The 21,583-nt window shown below is 42.7% G+C and overlaps 1 protein-coding gene across 7 annotated transcripts; it reads right to left on the minus strand.

The window, feature by feature from the left end:
- Positions 1-300: 300 nt before the first annotated feature.
- Positions 301-20,269, minus strand: LOC149913811 (contactin-associated protein-like 2). 7 transcript variants are annotated; one of them, XM_090128710.1, is made up of 7 exons: positions 18,411-20,257; positions 18,048-18,161; positions 17,812-17,902; positions 17,069-17,125; positions 13,997-14,144; positions 3,021-3,063; positions 301-1,390 (listed from the first exon to the last, which is right to left on the minus strand). In XM_090128710.1, the coding sequence occupies exons 3-7, from the start codon at positions 17,887-17,889 to the stop codon at positions 1,366-1,368; spliced, it is 351 nt and encodes a 116-aa protein (XP_089984836.1). In that variant the 5' UTR covers positions 17,890-17,902; positions 18,048-18,161; positions 18,411-20,257; the 3' UTR covers positions 301-1,365. The 7 variants fall into 7 exon arrangements, 3 of the variants coding, with proteins under 3 accessions (XP_089984836.1, XP_089984837.1, XP_089984838.1); XM_090128711.1 differs by lacking the exon at positions 17,812-17,902 and having other exon boundaries at positions 18,411-20,246; XR_016460928.1 differs by lacking the exons at positions 301-1,390; positions 3,021-3,063 and adding exons at positions 3,165-4,797; positions 6,155-6,242 and having other exon boundaries at positions 17,069-17,902; positions 18,411-20,269.
- Positions 20,270-21,583: the final 1,314 nt, after the last annotated feature.

Genomic DNA, 21,583 nt, shown 5'->3' on the forward strand with positions numbered 1-21,583 from the left:
CATGTCCATGGCCAAGCCAGGACAGGCCACTTAGTGGGAAAAAGAAGTCACCACTATACGCATGACTGCAAGGGGAGGGTGGAGCCAGGACAGGTGGCCAGAATTAGGCCAAGGGTTATTCTATAAAATATGACATGCAGAAGGTCATGACTACTACCCTCTGCTGATCTTCCACAGATGGGGAGGAAACTGCATCCCATAGTCTGAGGGGAATGAAGAAAGTCTTCAAGGCCTTGGGACAGTTGGTGAAAGGGTCTGGGGCACAAGTTATTTTCTCTTCCCTCCCTTCGTTTTCAGGTGATGACATGGGATGGAATAGAAGGATCCAGTCCATAAATGCCTGGCTACAAGACTGATGCTATAGGCAGGGCTTTGAGTTCTTTGATCATGGCTGGTTTTATAAGACACCAGACCTGACAGTAATACATGGAAAAGGTTTATTTCACAGTAGCAAAAGGGTTCTGGAACAGGAATTAGCAGGGCTCATCCAAAGACCTGTAAACTAAGTTTGAAGGGGGATGGGGATGTAGATTGACTTGGACTGGTGGAGAAGTGCTCTAGTATTGATGAAGGCCAGGACATGGGACAGACACCCCTTGAGGGTTGCTGGGCATTGGTTGGTATGGGGTAAGAACTTGCATTGCTGGCAGGCCACAGGTCAGCAGGGAGTTGTATTTATTGCTGTGGATTGGTCAGTAGGTAGAGAGTAATTGCACTGTGGCTGTATAAAGTATGCATTTATATATTTATAGTTGCATTTCTTCCCATTTTCCTCTTCTTTCTTAGTGTATAGTTTTTATCTCAACCTGCAATTCCTGTTTTTTTTTTTTTTTTTTTTTTTTTTTTTTTTTTTCCCAATTCTCTCCCTCATTCCATCTGGGATGGAAAGGGGGAGTCTGGAGAGAGTGAATGGCTGTGTGATGTTTAGCTACGTGACAAGTTAAACCGCAATTCTCAAAAGAACTTATATCCTTCTTTTTCTTCAGATATGGCAGGCCACATAATTTAATTTTGTGAAAATATTCATCATTCCTTTTATGTTGTTCTTTTTTACTTCCTGTCCTATGTCCCCCCACTTTGTGTGAGATAACATGAAAGTAAAATCAAAATGAAGATCAACAATATATTATTATTAGAAACTTGTTGGAAAGGATTGGTAGGGGATTGGGAGAACTGTATTTGCCTCAGCTATAATTTCATCTTCAGAAACTTGCAAAATTGTTGAGATTGGAAGGACTTCTAGAGGTCATCTCGTCCATCCCCCAGCTCAAGCAGAATCAGCTAGAGCAGGTTGCCCATAAGTACATCCAGAGCTTCAAGTATCCAGAGCTTCAAATATCTTCAAGAGTGGAAATTGTCATTATCTCATTTTAAGAACACAATCAAGTGGCTGTGTGAAAGAAAGATGCTGTTTTTAATGCTAGGGGAATAAGGATCACTCTTAAAAATCTGCAGCAAAAAAAGATTACTGTATGGGAAGCTACAGGCCACATGAGGTTCAGTAACCTTCCTACAAAGAAACAGAGCTTGAAGATAGGCAGGGAGAAGGTCCTGTTTGTTTTTTTTTAAGCTATACTATGAAGCACTGGACCCACTGAAGCTGGTGAAAATTCTCGGAAGGATCAATAACCTTCAGCAAAAAAGCAGTAAAGATCATTTGTAGGAAAATACTGTATTAAGCCATGGCAGTGTGATTTGCTAGAATGTGTTGTCAACTTGCACATCTTTACTGATTTTCAGGCATGCTCCAGGAATGCATTGTCTTCTCATGTATTTAAAACATAGAAGAATACACTGAGTTATTGGGCAGTGCAGCGATTTTTTAAACTTCTTGGTGAATTTGTCATTTGCTGCTTCACTTGAGATATATACTACCTACCTTTCTGGCTTACTTATGTCAGCCAGACTGCAGTGAAATATGACCTCTGATGAGCACAGCTACCCAGGCAGAAGTTTCCAGAAAGCACAGCAGTAAGCTGCAAAACTGTATTTACGTTAACTTTAATTGCCTCCCAGAAAAATTGCAGAATCACAGATGGCCAGGGTTGGAAGGGACCTCAAGGATCATGAATCTCCAACCCCCCTGCCATGTGCACAGCCACCAACCTCCACATTTAATGCTAGACCAGGCTGCCCAGGGCCCCATCCAATCTGGCCTTGAACACCTCCAGGGATGGGGCATCCACAACCTCTCTTGGCAGCTGTTCCAGCACCTCACCACTCTCTCTGTAAAGAACTTCCCCCTGACATCCAACCTAAATCTTCCCTCTCTCAACTTAAACCCATTTTCCCTTGTCCTGCTGTTGTCTACTCTTTCAAAGAAATGACTCCCCTCCAGTCTGTAGGCTCCCTTTAGGTACTGAAAGGCTGCAGTGAGGTCACCCTGCAGCCTTCTTTTCTCCAGACTGAAGAAGCCCAGCTCCCTCAGACTATCTTGGTAGGGAAGGTGCTCCAGTCCCATGATCATCTCTGTGGTCGTCCTCTGGACCCTCTCCATCAGTTCTGTCTTTCTTGTACTGGAGGCTCCAGATCTGGACACAGTACTCCAGATGGGTCCCCACAAGAGCAGAGTGGAGAGGGACAATCACCTCCCTGTCCCTGCTGACCACCCCTTTTCTGATGGAGCCCTGTATACCATTTGCTTTCTGAGCTGCAAGAGCACTGCTGGCTCATGTTAAGTTTATCATCCATCAGGACGCCCAGGTCCTTCTCTGCAGGACTGCTCTCAAGGACTGCTCCTTTTACCTCATCTAGTGAAATGTGTCCCTACCCAGGGTGACACTTAGTAGAATGAAAAGGCTCTCACTGTGAGGGTACTCAAACGTGGAACAGGTGACAGAGATACAGAGGATCTCAATCCTCCCCAGATTAACCAGATATAAGTAAGCTTCACTGAATCTAACCTACAGAACCAACAACCAATGCTTGCAAGTTGTATTCCGTTCAGAGGCTTTCCTCAGAAAACGAGTCAAAGAAGAGAAGCTATGAAGCAGCGGTGAAGGGACAGCTGTCCCACTTACCCCATTAGTCCAGTGGACAGTTCAATGGTACAATTTTCTGCACCTATACAAGGCATAGAAAAAAATATAAGAAGTACCCAAGCAAAAGGGGTGCGTTGAGATCCTCTGGTACCATGGCAACACTTATGTCACCAAAAACAACACAACTAACTCAGTTTTCTTTAGTTCAGTAACAGTCTGTATGATTGTTTGCAATTTAGTCTTCATAGGAAACAGAATCACCGCTTTTCTCTCTACCTGAAGAGAATGTACACAGGGGTAAAGTGATGGGGGGACAGACACACTTATACATGCATCACTAAGCAAGAGCATCCGTAAATAAAAGCATGCTACATAAATGCCAGCTGTGGCTAAACAAACAGAATCATAGAATCACTCAGGTTGGAAAAGACATTCAAGATCATTGAGTCCAACGACCTAACCTTACTACCCTAACAAGCCTCTGCTAAATCATCTATCTGAGCAGCACATCCAAATGGTTTTTAAACACATCCAGGGATGCGATCTTTTAGGTAACAAAGAACTTTTTTATAGCTATGGTTTTATAAAGTTATTCTCTCAAGTTGTTCAATATACTTAGAACCAAAAGGGCAACTATGTACCATGAGAAATAAAGAAAACAAGGAGAGAGAAAACGAAGGAAGAAAGGAAGTAAGAACATGTTTATATTGAAAGAATTAAAAATCCACTACTTCAAGTTTCTGAAAAAGAAAAATAGAGATGTTACCATGCAAGGAATTAAGCAATAATTCTTTTTCCAGCAACCAATACAGAAATATGAAGTTCTGTTCGGAAAAATAAATGCTGAAAACAATTAATAATGTAAAAAAAATATTTATTTTCAGAACTCGCTAATTACATACATTCTTCTAAAAGTTTGAGGTTCCTTTATTAAAATAATTTTCTAATCTAGAAGTTATATAAGCACTTATGTGAAAAGGAAAGATTTATAGATTTCTCATGCAAAGGCTGCTCTGAAAGCAATGCCTTCTATTTTATTTTGTTGGCCCATGATATCAGAGGTAGATATCAGTAGTATAACAGTAGAGATTGAACATTCCCACCAGTATCCCACTAGATTTTGTTGCCATGATGGCAGCATAGTGGCAGTCTGTGAAAATTATATCTGACACAGAAGTGCACATGAAACAAAGATATAACTGAATTCCTCCATGTGGAAAAAACAGCATCCATTGACATTCTTCAATACTTGATGAACATTCACAGAGATTTAACGGTCAGTGTTAGCATAGTGTGTTAGGTGGTGTGTTTCAGCAGTGGTGACAGTAATAGTGGATCAAATCTGCTGCTCCAGGCTTTTTTTTTTTTTTTTTTTAAACAATACGCGCAGCATACAAGCCCTTCTTCAATCACCACCAAAAATGCATAGCTAGTCATGGTGACTACATTGAAAAATAATCTTCTGTAGCTTAGAACTTATTCTATTTAAATGGAAACTATATTATATAAGATTATGATGATACAATTTGATAAATGGGAAGCATTACTTTCAGAGCAAAGAAAATATTTAAGGGAATGTATTTAAATCTTATTTAATTTATTGTGACGTTCTAAAAGATAAACAAAGTCCAAGTGTCCCATAAAAAAAAAAATTAGTATTTCTAAATCAATTTTTCTGAAGGAGGGCCACAAAGATGATCAGAGGGATGGAACACGTCCCCTGTGAGGACAGGCTGAGGGAGTTGGGCTTGTTCAGCCTGGAGAAAAGAAGGCTGCAGGGTGACTTCTTAGCAGCATTCCGGTACCTAAAGAGAGTCTACAAAGAGGAGGGGAGTCAACTCTTTGAAAGGGTAGATAATGGCAGGACGAGGGGAAATGGTTTGAAGTTGAGGGAGGGAAGATTTAAGTTGGATGTCAGGGGGAAGTTCTTTACAGAGAGAGTGGTGAGGTGTTGGAACAGCTGCCTAGAGGGGTTGTGGATGCCCCATCTCTGAATGTGTTCAAGGCCAGATTTTATGAGGCCCTGGGTAGCCTGGTCTAGCATTAAATGGGGAGGTTGGTGGCCCTGCATGTGCAGGGAGGTTGGCGATCCACAATCCTTGAGGTCCCTTCCAACCCTGGCCATTCAGTGATTCTGTTATAACATCTGTACATTCATTGATTATACAGTATTCCATCAAAAAACCTTAAAAAATCTTTTAAAAATGAACTAGCAATACATACTCTTCTAAAGGAAATGCTGAATGATTTAAAAAAGTGTTCAAGTGTAATTGAAAAATGTTTGAGTATGCAACTGAACATTTTGGTGGGATATGTATGCATGTAAAATAGATCTTTTTAAAATCTGACTTTGATTATGCATCCACTGATGCATAACAAATGTACTTGTATGGGATACACATTGCTGTTGCAGATCACAAACCTGTGGTGCCTGAGAATATCCACCAGTAACTTCACTACAGCTAGACATTTAAAAATAATGGACTGCTCAATTTGCTGTGGTTTCAAGAAGTTGATACAAAAATAAAACATTTTTTGTATCAGACTAAATATATGTTAAAAGAATGAAAAATATATGTTAAATTTTAATATTTCATTTAAAAATTGTACCATTCTTAGGTGCTGAGTTGATGACAGGGCCTGCTGGGCTGCTGTGTGTGTCTGGGGTGCCCTGTGCTGGACAGCCAGAACCAAAATAGACCCATACCTATTACTGTTAACCACTAGAGATAAGAAATTAGCTGAAGTCTGTTCTCACTTACTTTCATACCAGAATAACAAACACTTGCAAAGAAACAATCACAACTATTTCTTCCTGGGGAGTAGGTAAACAACCCACACTTTAAATACTTATTAAAAAAAAAAAAAAGTTATTTTTGATCCTAAATCTGCAAAACTCTACTGTTTGAGGAGTACCATGGAGCAAATGAGGAAAATCACCACTTTTTATGATCTTCAAGATAAGAAGTCCCCTCTATGTGAAAACAAATAAGAAAAAAAAAAAAAAAAAAAAAAAAACATGCTAGAGAGTACATTAGAAAAGAATTAAGCTTTCAAACAGAGCATGTTTTCAAAGAGATCTTCAAATGCTTTCACAGTTCATTTCCCTCACTCTCCATTGTTTTAATACAAGTACTGAGACATGCACCTGTAATATCAGAAAAAGTAAATACCAAGCTATGCTTGCAGATGTTGAACTGTGACTATGCTGGCTGAAGATCAATTACATAGAAATTGTAGAAATATCCAGAATAAAAATATCTAAAGAGAAACAGAGAAAAAGAGGGTTGGATGCTTCGGATAACTCTTAAGTGTTCTATTCACTGTCACAAACAAAGCTACTAAGTTTACAGTGACTGCTGATAATTTTCTCACATCTGTGATTCTTTTTTTCTCCAAAATGAAAAACAATTTTAATTACAATGATTTAATACAGTTGCTACAAATATGAGAACATGATTAGACAAAACATATGCTTCAAAATGTTTCTTCCTATCTATCATTTAATATTTTTATGCAGTTCCATCACTTCTATGGTCATAGAAGTCCATCTTTTCATTAAGACAGTTTAGTGAACATTATTATTATGAGTAATAAAATATTATGAGAGGTTGGCAAAGAACCATTTACATGGATTATGAGACCACATAAGTATCTTCACAATTTAGGTGGAAAAAAAAAGTGTAAAAGAATAAATATGTATTCATATGTTTACATACATATGGACATATAGTTCATTCAGCATAGGGAGTTCCAGTGGCCATCAAGACACTTCATCAGTTTTTTGATCGTGAAGGTTTGTTTGTTTGTGAGCATAGGCTGATGAAACAAAATGTCCAGTATATCTATCTAGTGGCACTGGACAAAAGAAAATTGGTTAGGTTCCACACAAGTTAAATAGTGGCTTTCTTATCTACTTTAAATATTCCCTGTGATATTTTGATGTAATATATAGTTTTGGAGAGAATGGAGTTTCTGTGAAGTACATATGGCAACCATAGGAGAGAGTGATGGAGATATGAATAGTTGGTAGCAATAGCATGACAATGGCAAAGGAAATTACAAGTATCACAGAAATTTTTCTAATGATGAATACAGCTGATGAATGTGGAATTAATAGTGAAGAGGAACAATGGTTTCACTTAAAGTCACTACAGGCAAATAGGATTAACTTGTCAAAATCTGTTCAAGCTCTAATTTTTAGCACTTCAATATTTTCAAAACAGTTATTGTAAATATTCCTTTCAAATACTTATGGCTTAAGCCTTAACAGCATCTCCAAGACTAATTTTTTTTTCTCTTGTAAATATTCACATGACCAAGATTTTGTTCACTGTACTATCTAAGGAGTAAATAATCTCCATAAAAAAATGTTCATTTCTTCATAAAATGATAAGGTCTGACTTGTTTATTTTTCTTCTTTTCTCTCCTTCCTTAAAAAGAAATCAGTCATACATCAGAATACTCTAACAGTAACATTTGACATAGCAAGATAGAACTAGTCCATGAGCAAAGGTATCAGTGACTCCATTCCACTCATGCCATAAGATTTCAGCACCCAGAAGTCCTCAGAAGATTATCTTAAAAAGTGCTGTCGAAGACTGTTCAATAGGAATGCTACTGTTTTTTTTGTTGTTGTTTGTTTGTTTGTTTGTTTGTTTGTTTTGTATGCATTAGTCTGCTGCAGTATTGTGATTGAAGGAACTATTCGTATGGCAATGATTCTGCAGGAGCTTATTATGAACTTCAAAAATCAGTGATAAAATACAATATATATTGTAGTTGTCATAGGCTCCAGATGCCTTGAATTTGCTGATTGTCTAAAAAATTCATAAATGGGAACATGACGAGAGACATCTATCTATCATGTCTCTTTACTCTCTGTCTCAAAAAGAGCTTGAATATAAATATTCCATCAGCTTTGCATTAATGAATTCAGTGGATACTTTGCCTTCTGTAACATTACTTTCTTTCCTATGACTTGCTTTTTGATAAATTTTTCCTATGGCTTGCTTTCTGATAAATTATGTCACTGCAAATGTAAAGATCCTTTCTCCTCTTTTGAGTGTATTAAATATATTATATGTACCTGAAACTCTACAAAGGGGATGGGGAGCAAAATGCCTCCTATACTGTCAGAAAAGAGCAAGTCTGACACTGCCTTATGACACTAAATATGGACAAGTCTCTGGAGCTGGACAACATGTATCTCAGAGTCCTGAACTAACTGACTGATGTGGTTGCCAAGCTACTCTAAATCATTTCTGAATATTCATGGCTGTCAGGTGAAGGTCCTGGCAAGTGGAAAAAGGAATCATCACTCCCATTTTTAATAAAGGGAGAAAGGAAAATCTGGGAGACTATCGACCAGTGAGCCTTACCTGTGCCAGGGAAGATCACAGAGCAGAACCTCCATGAATCTACTCTAAGGCATGTGCAAGAAAGGGGAGGGGGGTGATTCAAGAATGCCAACACAGCTTCATCAAGGATAGGCTATGCCTGACCATAGAAGTGCTCAGGTTGGAAAAGACCTCAGAGACCATCAAGTCCAACCACAACCTAACCAAACTTACCCTAATTCTAACAACCCTCTGCTAAATAATGTCTCTGAGCACAGTAAACAAATGGTTTTTAAACACATTCAGGAAAGGTGACTCAACCCTGCCTCTGGGGAGCCTATTCCAGTGCTTAACAACCCTTTCTGTAAAGAAGCTTTTCCTGATATCCAGCTTAAACTTACTCTGGCACAACTTGAGATCATTTTCCGTCATCCTGTCACCAGTGAGAAGAAACCAACCCTGCACTTGCTGAAAGCACCTGTCAGGTACTGGAAGAGAGTAATAAGGTCTCTCTTCAGACTCCTTTTCCCCAGACTAAACAGCCCAATTCCTTCAGTCGCTCCTCATACGGCATATTTTCCAAGCCCTTCACAAGCCTTGCAGCCCTTCTTTGGACCTGCTCGCACCCCATGTCCTTTCTGTATTGAGGTGCCCAAAACTGAACACAGTACTCGAGGTGAGGCCTCACCAGTGCTGAGTACAGGGGCCAAATTACTTCCCTAGTCCTGCTCACCACACCATTCCTGATCCAAGCCAGGATGCCACTGGCCTTCTTGGCCACCTGGGCACACTGCTGGCTCGTATTCAGCTGACTGTCCATCAATATACCAGGGTCCCTTTCTGACAGGCAACTTTTCAGCCACTCCTTCCCAAGCCTATAGGGTTGCCTGGGGTTGTTGTGACCAAAATGCAGGACCTGACACTTGACGCTATTGAATCTCACACGGTTCACCTTGGCCCATCAATCCAGTCTATCCAGGACCTTCTGTAGCACCTTTCTCCCCTCTGGCAGATCAACACTCCCTCTCAATTTGGTGTCGACTGCAAACTTACTGAGGGTGCACTCAATCCCCTCATCAAGATTGTTAATAAAGATGTTAAATAGAAGTGGCCCCTGTACTGAACCCTGGGGGACACTGCTCATGACCAGCCGCCAACTACATTCAACTCCATTGATCACAATTCTTTGGGCTTGGCCATCCAGCCAGTGTTTCACCCAGCAGAGCATACATCTATTCAAGCTATGGGCAGCCACCTTCCCCATGAGAATGTTGTGAGGGACAGTGTCAAAGTCTTTACTGAAGTCCGGGTAGATCACATCGACAGCCTTACCTTCATCCACTAAATGGCTCACCTTGTCATAGAATGAAATCAGGTTTGCCAAACATGATCTACCATTTGTAAACCCATACTTACTAGGCCTGATCCCTTGGTTGACTTTTAATTGGTCCATTATGTCTCCTGAGATTATCTGTTCCATAATCTTCCCTGGTACTGAGGCGAGACTGATAGACCTGGAGCTACCAGGATCATCTTTCCGTCCTTTTTGAAGATGGGTGTCACATTTGCCAGTCTCCAGTCCACTGAGACATCCCCGGTTAGCCAGGACTGCTGAAGGATGATGAAGAGTGGCTTGGAAACCACATCCACTAACTCCTTCAGCACTCTAGATGCAATCCATCTGACTCCATGGACTTTTGAGCATTCAGCTTCTGGAGCAAGTCCAAAACCATCTCATCATGGACTATGCAGGGCCTATTCTGTTCCCCATCCCTATCTACCAGTGCAGGAGGCTGTGTTCCCAGGGAGTAACAAGTCTTACTATTAAAGACTGAGGCAAAGAAAGCACTTAATACCTCAGCTTTATCCTGATCCTTGGTCACCATGTTGCCCTTGGTGTCCAACAAGTCATGGAGGTTCTCTCTAGCCCTCCTCTTGCTGTTGATATATTTATAGAAATATTTATTGTTGTCTTTTATCTTAATGACCAAGCTCAATTCTAACTGGGCTTTGGTTTTTCTAATTTTCTCTCTGCACAGCTTCACTACATATCTGTAATCGCCTGGAACAGCTTGAAAAGCGGGCTCATGTAAAATCAAATGAGATTCATCAAACCAAAATGTAAGGTGTTGCCACTTGGGTTGGAGCAATCTCAGATATGTGAACAGACTGGGAGAAGTACTCAATGAGAGCAGCTCTGTCAAGTAGAACTTGGGGGTCCCAGTGGATAAAGAGCTGGATGTGAGCCAGCATTGTGCACTTGCAATTTGGAAGGCCAACAGTATACTGGACTGCCTCAAAAGAAGGGCAGCCAACTGGGTAACAGGAAGAAGTTGTCCCCCTCAGTTCTGTTTTTGTGAAGTCACGCCTGAAATACTGTGCCCAGGTCTTAGGCCCTGAAGACAATAAAGATGTGGAGCTGTTGGAATCAGTCCAGAGGGCAGCCACAAAGATGATCAGAGGGCTGGAGCACCTCTCCCGTGAGGTTCAGGAAGTTGGGCTTGTTTATACTGGAGAGGAGGATTGTTTTTCTGGGGAGACCTCATTGTGACCTTCCAATACTTCAGAGGAGTTTATGAACTGGCAGAAAACCAACTTTTTTCATGGTCTATTAGTGAGAACGGGCAAGAATGGTTTTAAATTAAAAGAAAGGAGATTTAGGTTAGATGATAGGAGGAAATTTTTTATTCACTGTGGTAAAGGACTGGAAAAGGTTGCCCAGAGAAGATGCAGATGCTTTTTCCCTAGAGGCATTCAGTGCCAGTCTGGATCAGGCCCTGGGCAACCTGATCTAGTGGTTGATAACTATGTTCATGTGAGGGCATTGGAACCACATGATATTTAAAATCCCTTCCAACATAAGTCATTCTATGATTTTAAAATGAAAGCTACAACTCCCGTTGACTACAGTATATATTTTTTTAATGTTAAATATTTTGTTTGCTTCTCTTCCCACACAGTTAAAATCTTTTCTAAATTTGACATCAGCACTTATTCACAGAGAGAAATGTAAAGAACATTTTCAATCTTACTGTAGAGGGAGCCTTTAATTTATTTATTTATTTATTTATTTATTTATTTTTGTGACTTCCAAGAGATCTATTAGAAAGTAACGTCACAGATCTCATCTGCAGTTTCAAACATAGAAAAATCTCAAAGCAAGAAGGCAAGCAAATAATTAAATGAATAAGAGCACCTTGAAAGGAAATATTTTGTAATTTTACAAACTTCTCTAGGGAATAGATGTCATCTCTAATTCTCTTTTAAAGTTGAACCTTTTTTTTAATTCACATTGCTGTGCAAGGAAGAATGTGGTTTCCATTTCTGACACACAAAAAATAATGTGTATTTTATCAGCATACTCAAGAAAAATAAGAACAAATCAATATGGCAATTAATGACCACGTATTTCAATATGTGGTTTAATGAGAGTTCTTAATACTCTGAGACTAATAACCAGATTGCTGTATTGTGCAATGAAATATTTTTTTAAGCACTAAGTTTATGACTTTCCAATTAAACCTTTACTATGAGAAAATGTGCAAGTTCTACATCTGAAATATGTTCTCAAATATTCTCTAAATAAAAGACTGCATTCAATATAAACCTACAAACTTGAAGAAAAATATATGATTGTAAGGTATTAAGCAACCTTTTGCTTTAGGTACTGTTTCAAAAAGTTTCACAAATTGGATTAGATGCCCATGTTTTAATCAGGCTTAAAAAATTGCTACTTATCTATACAGTCAGTTTCTTCACTGACAGCAGGATTAATCTGCAAATCTCACTGGTTAATGACAATGCTTCAATATACAATACTAATTATAGGGCTAAAAACTTTGCTCCTGCTGAATTCTGTATCTATGGAACAATGTAACTTTACATAAGTTGCTCCAAATAATGCATCTGAAAACAAGTTTGGAACTCTCAAACATTATTCTGTTTTTCCAAGAAGTCATAAGACAGTGAACTTTTCTTCTCAACTGCGCTGCTGCTGTCTACTGGTTTCAGCATACTGACTCAAGGACAGCCTGATTCCTGCTTCTAAAATCTACACAGTATTTTAGGAGAGGTTTTTTTTGTTTCTTTGTTTTGTTTGTTTGGGAGGAGAAAAAAAAAAAGTTCCTATAGACATATAAATGTAAAACATTATTATTAATGTCATTAACAAAATACTGAAATAACTTATAATACTAGCAGTTCAATGCTTCTCTTCGAGGAAAACAAAAGGTTAGGTTTCTTACTTCAGTTGTCTGTGAAGACAAATTTTATCAGTATTTTTTTAGTTGATTCATTATTTCCTTGATAGATGTGTTTTATTTTTCTCCAGAAATATGCAGTCTTTCAAGCAGACAACTTTTCATCCAGTGACAGAAATAATTTTGTTAGCCAACTATGCTTTTCCTCACATTTAGTTTCAGACTCCAAATTCATCTTGTAACGTGCTTACAGTGCATAAGATATCAATTTAATTAAAAAAAAAAAAAAAAAGGAAACAAAACAAAAACCTAAAACCTTTTGCTTGTAAATATTTTTGGCTAAAAAAAAAAAAACAAAAAAACAAACAAAAAAACCTACAACTTAAAAATATTTTCTTTTTTTTGTTGTTGTTTAAAAAAGTGTTGGATTAAAAAAAAAAAAAAGTTGGTTTCTGTCTCCATATACTTGTATTTGTATAGTAGATATACTTAAATGTAAAAAAATGTAATCATGATGTGAAATCAACCATGTTATAGTGTTGGCTACACTTAAAACAGCATATAAAATATTTTAGTAGAGTGAAAGCACATAGCCAAGTCAAAGCAACAGAAATCACAAGATATTTTTGCTAGTTAATTAACATAATTGCTAGTTACCATGACAAAGTGTTTCAATAGGTCTTAAATCACTTGATGTCAATGGAAGAGTCTTCAAGATAGGTGCTTCTTAACTTGTTCTAACATTTTTTTTTTTTTTTAAGATAAATCTCAAGTATTTATTTCCCCTAAAACACCTACAAGAATACTGTACTAAATTTGCATAGAAATAGGACATCAGACATTTACAGTTTGCAGGCATGTGGACTTCACGTAAGCACCCACAGGATCAAATTCAAGGAATGGTATTTAGAAACTACACTTGCTTTTCTTAAAACTTGATCTGTTGTGCTCTTAACCACTTGCACCATTGCTCATCTCGTTTTTTTTTTTTAGAAGAGATTCTAAAGTTATACTCAAATATTAAAGGAAAAATCTCCGAAAAACATGTCATATTTAGACAAGGTGAGCTTCTTCAATTGAATTTTTACTTGTTTTATTTTTATCTTTGTCATCAGGCAATGAATTATGTCTTGTTTCCCTCTCAAGACCCAGCATGAAATGTATCTGAATGCTATCTTTTCCTCAACTGGTCTATTCAAGTCTTCTGCAAAAACAATTTTGAAGATCAAAAGTAGTGATTTCAAAGCACTCTTACTAATTCTAATGCTGTATTTCCTATAGAAGAGCTAACTAGAAACTCAGAATAAAGGATACAGTAAATATTAAATTAAGCTCCAGTTATTACAATTAGTAATCCTGGAATATCTTCATGCATTTTAGCAAAAAGCACTTGAGATTCAGATTTAATCTGAAATTCAAAGACAGTTTCTATTTAGATTTTTTTTTTTTTTTAAAGGAATATAATGGAAAAACTTACAGTAGGAGCAGCCGTAGACCTCAATTCTTAACCCAATTTGGCCTTCTCCATTCCAATCTAAAGGAACTATACGTACATAGCGAGCAATGACTGGGTGTTGCAAATCATGTCGGACCACACTATCAGAGTTTGTGTTTCCAGGAAATGCCTAAGGGAAAGAATAAGAAAATTATTTTATTATTTCTATCTCATACACTGTAAAGATTCTGTTATGAAGGAAAATTTTAGGTAGTGAAGACCTCCGAGTGACTAGTTAGCACTTAAGTTTGGTTAAAATGTTTTCTTTGATACTGAGCAAATGAACAGTGGTTTTAAAAAGTTTTGTAGTGCTCACAACACAAACACTGTAGCACTGGAACCTCGTGCTTTCTCCACAATAGATACAGTAAATTCAGATAAGAGCTGCTGCTAGATAAGAAAGTATTTTGCATCACTGATCCATTGCTCAGTTACTAAAACATTTATAAAGATGTCCAAAAGGGTTGTTCTGTGACAAGATACCCATCCTCTAACAGATTACAAACAGCAGTCACTGTCTTGTAAACAGAAACACTGATATATCCTATTTCCTACAGCAGACCCTCCAATTTCTCAAATTTCCAGGAATACAAAGATCTTTCTTTATTTTTTATGTACTACCTTCTGGAAAATGAGCACACAGTTTCTCTCCTAACCATAGTTACCTCCCACAGCAAAATCAGCTCTTTTTTGACTTTGGAAGTCAAAAAAGTACAAAACACAGTACTCTGTCATGGTTTTATAATTTTGTTATCGGTATTCCACACCAAACATCATGTAAAGCACGGGTAATTAAAGAGTTAATACTCCAGTTCCGTGGACTGACAACTTTCTGGATGCCTGGTTCTCAGAAGAAAGGAAGAACTACACATCCCAGGGGACTTCATGTTCAGAGAGGAAGATAAGCCATGGGAGGGAGTCATGCGATCTTGCTCTCTGGCTCTCTTGCTCACTGCCTAGCAGTGTGTGGGTCTGCTCCCCAACCGTGTGCCTTCAGTTCAAAGTAGGCCTTTTAGTTTCGGACACTCTCTCTCTCTTATTTGATTTATTAGCCTCAATTTCAATTATATTATATTATATTGTGTTATCTTGCATTCCAATATCATGTTTAGTAAAATTAAGTTTTCCTCCTTAGATTGTTGCTGCTGTTCTGGTTTCTGGGCCCAGCTCCCATCTCCCTTCCCTTCCCCCTTTTCCGTCCTGTTTTTGGGCCAGGGGGCCTATGGGCTTGCTGCCCCCTGTCGAGGGCACACGTTGATCTAGATAACTCCGTGACAGACTCTCAAGTAAAATTTAAAAATGACTGAAGTAAATTCAGTGCTTCTTTTGTAATTTTGTACCTCTTGGTAAAAGATTTCATAGTACTCTGCTTAAAAGTAAATGATACCTATCTGTTAACATAACAGATTTTATTGTCTTTTCATCTCATGCACAAACCATTTGTTTTCTAATGGTAAATGTTAAAGATTGCCTTTTAGTTATTTTCAGCATTTTCAGAGAAACATCATAAGTCTTCATGAGTAATTTTCAATAAAACGAGTATCTTGGAGCAGTAAACAAAGAAAGGTGATCTTTGCCACACAAATAAACCCATATAGAATCCTATAATACATTCAAGTACTGGAAATAAAAAGAAATGAAGAAACAACTAGGCTGTAAATATATCTACTGCAAAATATAGTCATCAAAATTTTGTAAAGCCAAAAATTTAGGTTGACACTTTGCATATAGATACAGCACTAGATATTTCAGATGAGTATCCATCTTGTATACTGCACAGTAGATCTAGGTGTAGGTAAAGATTCACAGAACCCTTTCCTTGATGAGCTAAAAAAAAATAATGCATGTAATATTTTTTATAAGGTTGGTTGTTTGTACTGCTGCAATTATTGTGCTAAATAATGATGAAGACACTCGTGGCTTCATAGTAAAACTTGTTAGGTACAAAAATTAATGCCTGTGAAGCACTTCCATATTTGAGTGCTAAGCATTTATGAGAAATACAATAGTTCTGTATTCTGAGCTGAATAGCAGACAGACAACAACAAAAAGCACAGGCCGAACAAGAACTAAACAATCTATTGAATAACTGCCTACCATCTCAGATTTAATGCTGTTATGTCCTTGTTAGCAATGCCTCTGTACCATCAAAAACTATGGCAGAAAGTCACAGAGATTCAAAGGACCGCTTTGCAACAAGCTCCTCGTATACTGCATGAACATTCTTTCATCCCTGCAGCACTCTCAGCTAAATCAGGATCGCCCCACAGAAATAATTCATTTTCACTGCTAACAGTCTTGCGAATTGGCCTACCACAGCTAGTACCATTTTCAAGACCTGCTGCTTTGTGCTGCCAATCAAGTTTCTTAGCTCCTCTCCCCCCTGCCCCAATGGCAGTCACACTTCATGATCTCTGCTTTCCATGCTGGAGCTGCAGCCAGTTGGACTTAGGTTTCTCAAGTCCCTTTCAGTCTCAGGAGGGAATAAAACAGCCAGAATGGAATGGATGCAATGCGGCTCTCTCTAGGACACCTGCTGCCTCAGAAGAGTTCACATCTACTGGACAGCTACAGAGCTCCTACAAAAGCATCACACACAAACAAGGAAGGAAAGAAAAACCCAGGACACTGTGCAGGGGTCCTACCTCTCACTAGGTGATACCTGTTCCGTGTACAGAGGATGGACATAAACTGCACCTCATCTGTTCCCCACTTCTTCTCCCCCGCTTCGTACAGGCACTTCAAGACATTAGGGGTGACAAAGTAAGGCTCATGGAGAAGACTGGGCGTACAGGAGATCTTAAATCCCTTGCAGCTAGAGCACTGCTGGCGCGTACTTGTCTAGATCACGGATATTTTCCAACAAGCACCTACCAGGCACGGCAACCCACAGCCAAAATCTCATTGCCCCTGCCAAGTAGCCAGCCTGTCGAGAGACCTCTCATTAGAGACTTGCAAACAAGGCTAAAAGCATTATTTCCATTTCACAGGCTGGCTTCTCTTCACCATGCATCACCTGCTCAAGAATAGATTGGGAAGCACGTTACTACGCACCTGAGCATCTTGCTGAGCATGGGCATCATCCACATACATTCCTTCATCTCTGTTTCCCTGCAAAGACACAAGGATAGAAGACTCAGTTCACCAGAGCATCTACTGGAAGCAACTCCTGAGAATTCCCCGTTCATGAAAAGCTGCTGGGGATGGATAATGGAGTCCTTCAAAGGGAACACTAGCTTACAAATGAAATGCAGCTCAGATGTACTTTGGGCTTCCTTCTGAAACGAGCAGCAACCCACTTTACTGGGACATTTAAAGAAGAGCCCACAGCACTCATGCACACCCAGAGTCAGAGTTCCCTCCCCGGAGAGGCTGGGTTTGAGGAGCAGGTCATGGGACACACAGGGTGAGAAAAAGCCAGCCTGGAGCTCCTCACCACTGAGTGCAGAGCTGTGCCCACAGCTCTGAACATTCACCCCCTTCTCCCCTCAGCTTGGCTCACCGTTGCGAGGGACACGAGGACCCTTCGAAACATGGGAGATGTGTCAGATACGATGCCATCCTCAAGGGAGCACCCATATTCCAGCAAGAACACACACACAGCACCCGTTAGGAGCAGGGCCACCACCTGGGTGCTGCCCACAACATTTGCCAGCTGCAACCTAGCTAAGTACAGAACTGTGCCCAGGGCTCCCAGCAGCACTGCAGCACTCCAGCCATCATCATTAGTGCTACAGCCTCCAATTAAGAAGCGCAGACAGAAGGAAACTGACAAGAGAGCCTTTCGCACTCCTTACGAAGCTTGTAGTTCTCATTAATGCGACAAATCTCTCCATTGGTGCGAGAAGCCAGAATTTCCATTGGGCAACCTTCATCTGCTCCTGCTCCCTAGGGAATCACCAAGGCAAGACTTAAGATACCAGCACCTGCTTGTGACGTGCAACCAGGTTTCTTTAAGAGAGAGAAGACATGCATAACAAAGCAGTAAGTCCTTGGCCAGAACTTAAGCAATACAAAAGGAAGATTTCCAAACCTTCACAGCCCTCCTTAGTTCGTGCACGTCATACATGGTGGTGGGAGTCATCACCCCAATGATCACCCTCTCAAAATTCCCACTCAGCTCCGACTTCAAGTCATCAATCAAATCCTAGAAGGCAAAGAGGAGAAAGGAGTTGGCAGAAGGGACGGCCTTTGAGGACAGAGGAACTGAGCTGTTCAGCACTCCTCTTCAGGCTCCAACCCTCCTTGCATCAACAACTGCTCTGAACTGAACAAGAACAAAACAACCTTGGTCAGGTGAAGTCTCTGCCGACCTTTCTCTTGTAGAGATTGGGTCGTTTTTCACTTTGCGCCCAAGTGACACAACCACGTTCATGCATCTCTGCAGACCACCCACCCTGCCAGTAGTGCTCTTAGAGGTGATCAGAACTTGCTGACGCTGGGAAACATTTAGTTTGGTCAAGACGTCAGTGATGGCATCTTCATCCGTGCCTGCAAGAAACAAATGGAAGCTAGTCAGGATGCTTGCACAAGGATCAGAAGTGCCCTCTGGTCTTGTGCCACCTCCAGTCCCTCACACAGCCGGCTCTCAACAGCTCCAGGACTACATCGATGCACACAAAGCTGCCAGGACCCACGCCACCAGAGCAGCTGCATTTTGGGACACGAAGGGCAGTTCTGTTTCCACTTTCCAACAATTTTTAGGGCAGTTGTGCAGCAGAGCAGTGCAAGCAGCTATGCTTCCCTCTATCAAACCACCAGAGCAGCCATTCGCAGTGCTGGGGAAAAAATAAAAGTTGACCATGGAAGGAGATCAACTTAGCAAAGCCCTTCATGGCCTTCCTGAGAGCCTGCGCTTCTTGCTCAGCGCTGAAACTTGAGACCCCCTCGATTGTTGCCTAAGGCCACAAGAAAAGGATTTAGCAAAGGCAGACCGACGCACGCAGAGTTGAACTGGAAAAAAAAAAGAAGACAAACATAAAAGATGTGAACACAGAGATAGTAAAACTCCACCCACACAACTGATGCTTCTCTCTCACTTCTGTCTCACACGGCAGCCTGTTCTAGTGGGACTTCCCAAGCATATCAGAAAGAAGCCACGGGGGCACAACTGCATGGAGAACATATCTCCATACTGCTGCCCACGGAGCACCGGGTTTCCAGTGAAACAAAAGCTGGACCACCCGGCATCTGTGTTCAGGCCCACCAGGCCTTCTTCCTAGCAGTTCTCCACGTCAATCATAAAGCAATGCACTCCCATCATAGCCCTAGTCCTGACTTCTCTTGTAGCAGGTAAGGACCAGTATTCTGCACCATTCCTTTTGCTCTGCTCGGCACTGGGAAGGCTGCAGCTGGAGAACAGCGTCCAGCTCTGGGCTCCCAGTACAGGAGACAGCTGGACATGCTGGAAAGAGTCCAACGCAGGGCTACCAAGATGGTGAAGGGACTGGAACACCTCTGCCATGACAAGAGGCTGAGAGAGAGGGGGCTGCTCAGCCTGGAGAAGGGGAGCTCAGGGGGATCCCACCCACGGCTGTAGAAGTTCTGCACAGAAGTTTGTCCTGATATCCAACCTAAACTTACCCCATGCCTGTGTGTCCTGCGGAACCCCACAGATGTGACAGTGGGCTGCTTCTCAAAGGAAACCAGTGCTCGGCGTCGGGAGCGGTGGAGGAAGCAGCTGATCCTGCCAATAACGCTGCCATCGCGCGTCCCTCCCCGGGACTCCCACACCTTCCTCTCCCCAGCCCGGCTCGGCTCCTCGCAGGCTGCAGACACTGCTGAGGCACTCGCGCTCCAGGCCGTCATCTTCTTCCCGTGCCGCCGGACCGCTCTCTGCAGGGCTGCGCTGAGCTCCTGCTGCTGCACCAGAACCGCAGCTCCCGTGCTGACGGACGGCGGAGCTTCGTGCCGGCACCCACAGCACGCGGCCCCCGGGCTGCTGGCGGCACGGCAGGATGCTCCCGTCCCCGCCTCCCTCCCACCGCCCCTCGGCTCCGGCATCCTCCCGTTATCCGCCTGAGGAAACGAAGGCCCCGCACAGGGCTCTGGACGGGCTGACCGACGGCTGATGCCAACGGAACGACGTTCAACACCGCCACGCGCCGGTCCCGCACTTCGGTCACGACGACCCGAGGCATCTCTGCAGGCCGGGGGCAGAGCGGCTGGAAGGCCGCGCGGAGAAAAAGGATCCGGGGGCGCGGGCCCCGGGGCCCCGGAAGCGGAGCGGGCGCGCGGAGCGAGGCAGCGCCGCGGGCAGCCGGGCCGGGGCCACGCGGGACGCGCGCGATGATGACGCAATGACGGCGCGACCGCGGGCGCAAACGACCCCGCCGGGAGCGCCCGCCCCGTTCCGCGGGCCGACCAATAGGAGAGCGGGAGAGGCGGGGCCGAGCGCGGGCTCTCCGCCAATGGCGGCCGCGGGATTCCGTGCCGGGAAAGCGGCGCTCCGCCGCCCCGCGTCCCCGCCGCCGCCCGCCCCGCGCCTCGGGGCCCCGTCCGTCCCGCGTCAGAACGGAGCCGTCCTCCGGAGTCGGCGTCGCGGCGGGGCGCCGCCGGCTGAGAACCGGCGGCTGACTGCGAGCGGCGGGACGCCCGGTGTCCGGGAGCGGCTCCTGGCCGAGCCGGGCAGCCCCGAAAGAGAGGGACCGACCCCGCCGATCGAGACGCGTCGGAGCCCGGCAGAGTCGGGCGGCCGCCTTCGGTTCCGGCTCGTCTCGGCTCGAACGGTCAGCAGCGCCGTGCTGAGCCGCTGCCCCGCAGGCGGAGGACTCGACTGCCGTTTTCTGTATTCACGTCTGTCCGAGAAGAAAGCTGGCGGCGCTGGCGCTGACCAGGGAGAGGGAGGCCGGGGGCCGGAAAGCTCTCGGGCTGCGGCTCCAGGGCAGGCAGAGGAAGTCACGGCGCCGGTGACATCAGCCGGGCTGCTGGGACCTGCGTGCTGTCACGCTGCGTTTCCGTGACGACGGCGGGCTCTCCCCGAGGAGCCGAGGGCAGCTTTGCTGCTGAGTTCGTTACCCGACGAAGCCCGACGCGGGGGGGCTGGGCAGACAGTCTTGCCAAAGAGGCCCGTGCTACAGCAAGATTGACAGCACGACGCCTTTTGTTCCCCTTGAGCCCTGGCCAGGCTTCGGGGCGAAAACCAAGAGGAGAAAGAGGGCAGCGGCTGTTCCCTCGGACTGCTCCGTACATTGGTTTACTGTGTGCTAGAAAGGCTGGAGCTGCTTGCAGCGGCTCTGGACGCCTCACTCGTGGGATGGATGCATTGCTGTGCAACTTCCCCATGGCTGGGAGAGGTTCTTCAGATCCTCCCTGCAAACGGGGCTCCCCAGTGACTGCGGATCTGGCTGATGGTAAAGTGCTGGGGCAATTGGTCGTGGATCTTTCTTCACCACTGTGCTCACGTGGCAATGAGTAGGCCCACTGCCTTGCTTATTCCCTTTACTGCTAAGCTTCTCTTTTGGCTATAGACGCTGCCAATATTACTGTTGGTTTTATTTTGTCATAGGCAGTAAAATAAGCCTATCCCAAAGACGTTGGTGTCTTTGTTGCAGCTGTTGAGCCCACCGA

The sequence above is a fragment of the Phasianus colchicus genome, chromosome 34, assembly GCF_987193195.1.
Source record: "Phasianus colchicus chromosome 34, bPhaCol1.hap1.1, whole genome shotgun sequence".
NCBI classification, from domain to species: domain Eukaryota; kingdom Metazoa; phylum Chordata; class Aves; order Galliformes; family Phasianidae; genus Phasianus; species Phasianus colchicus.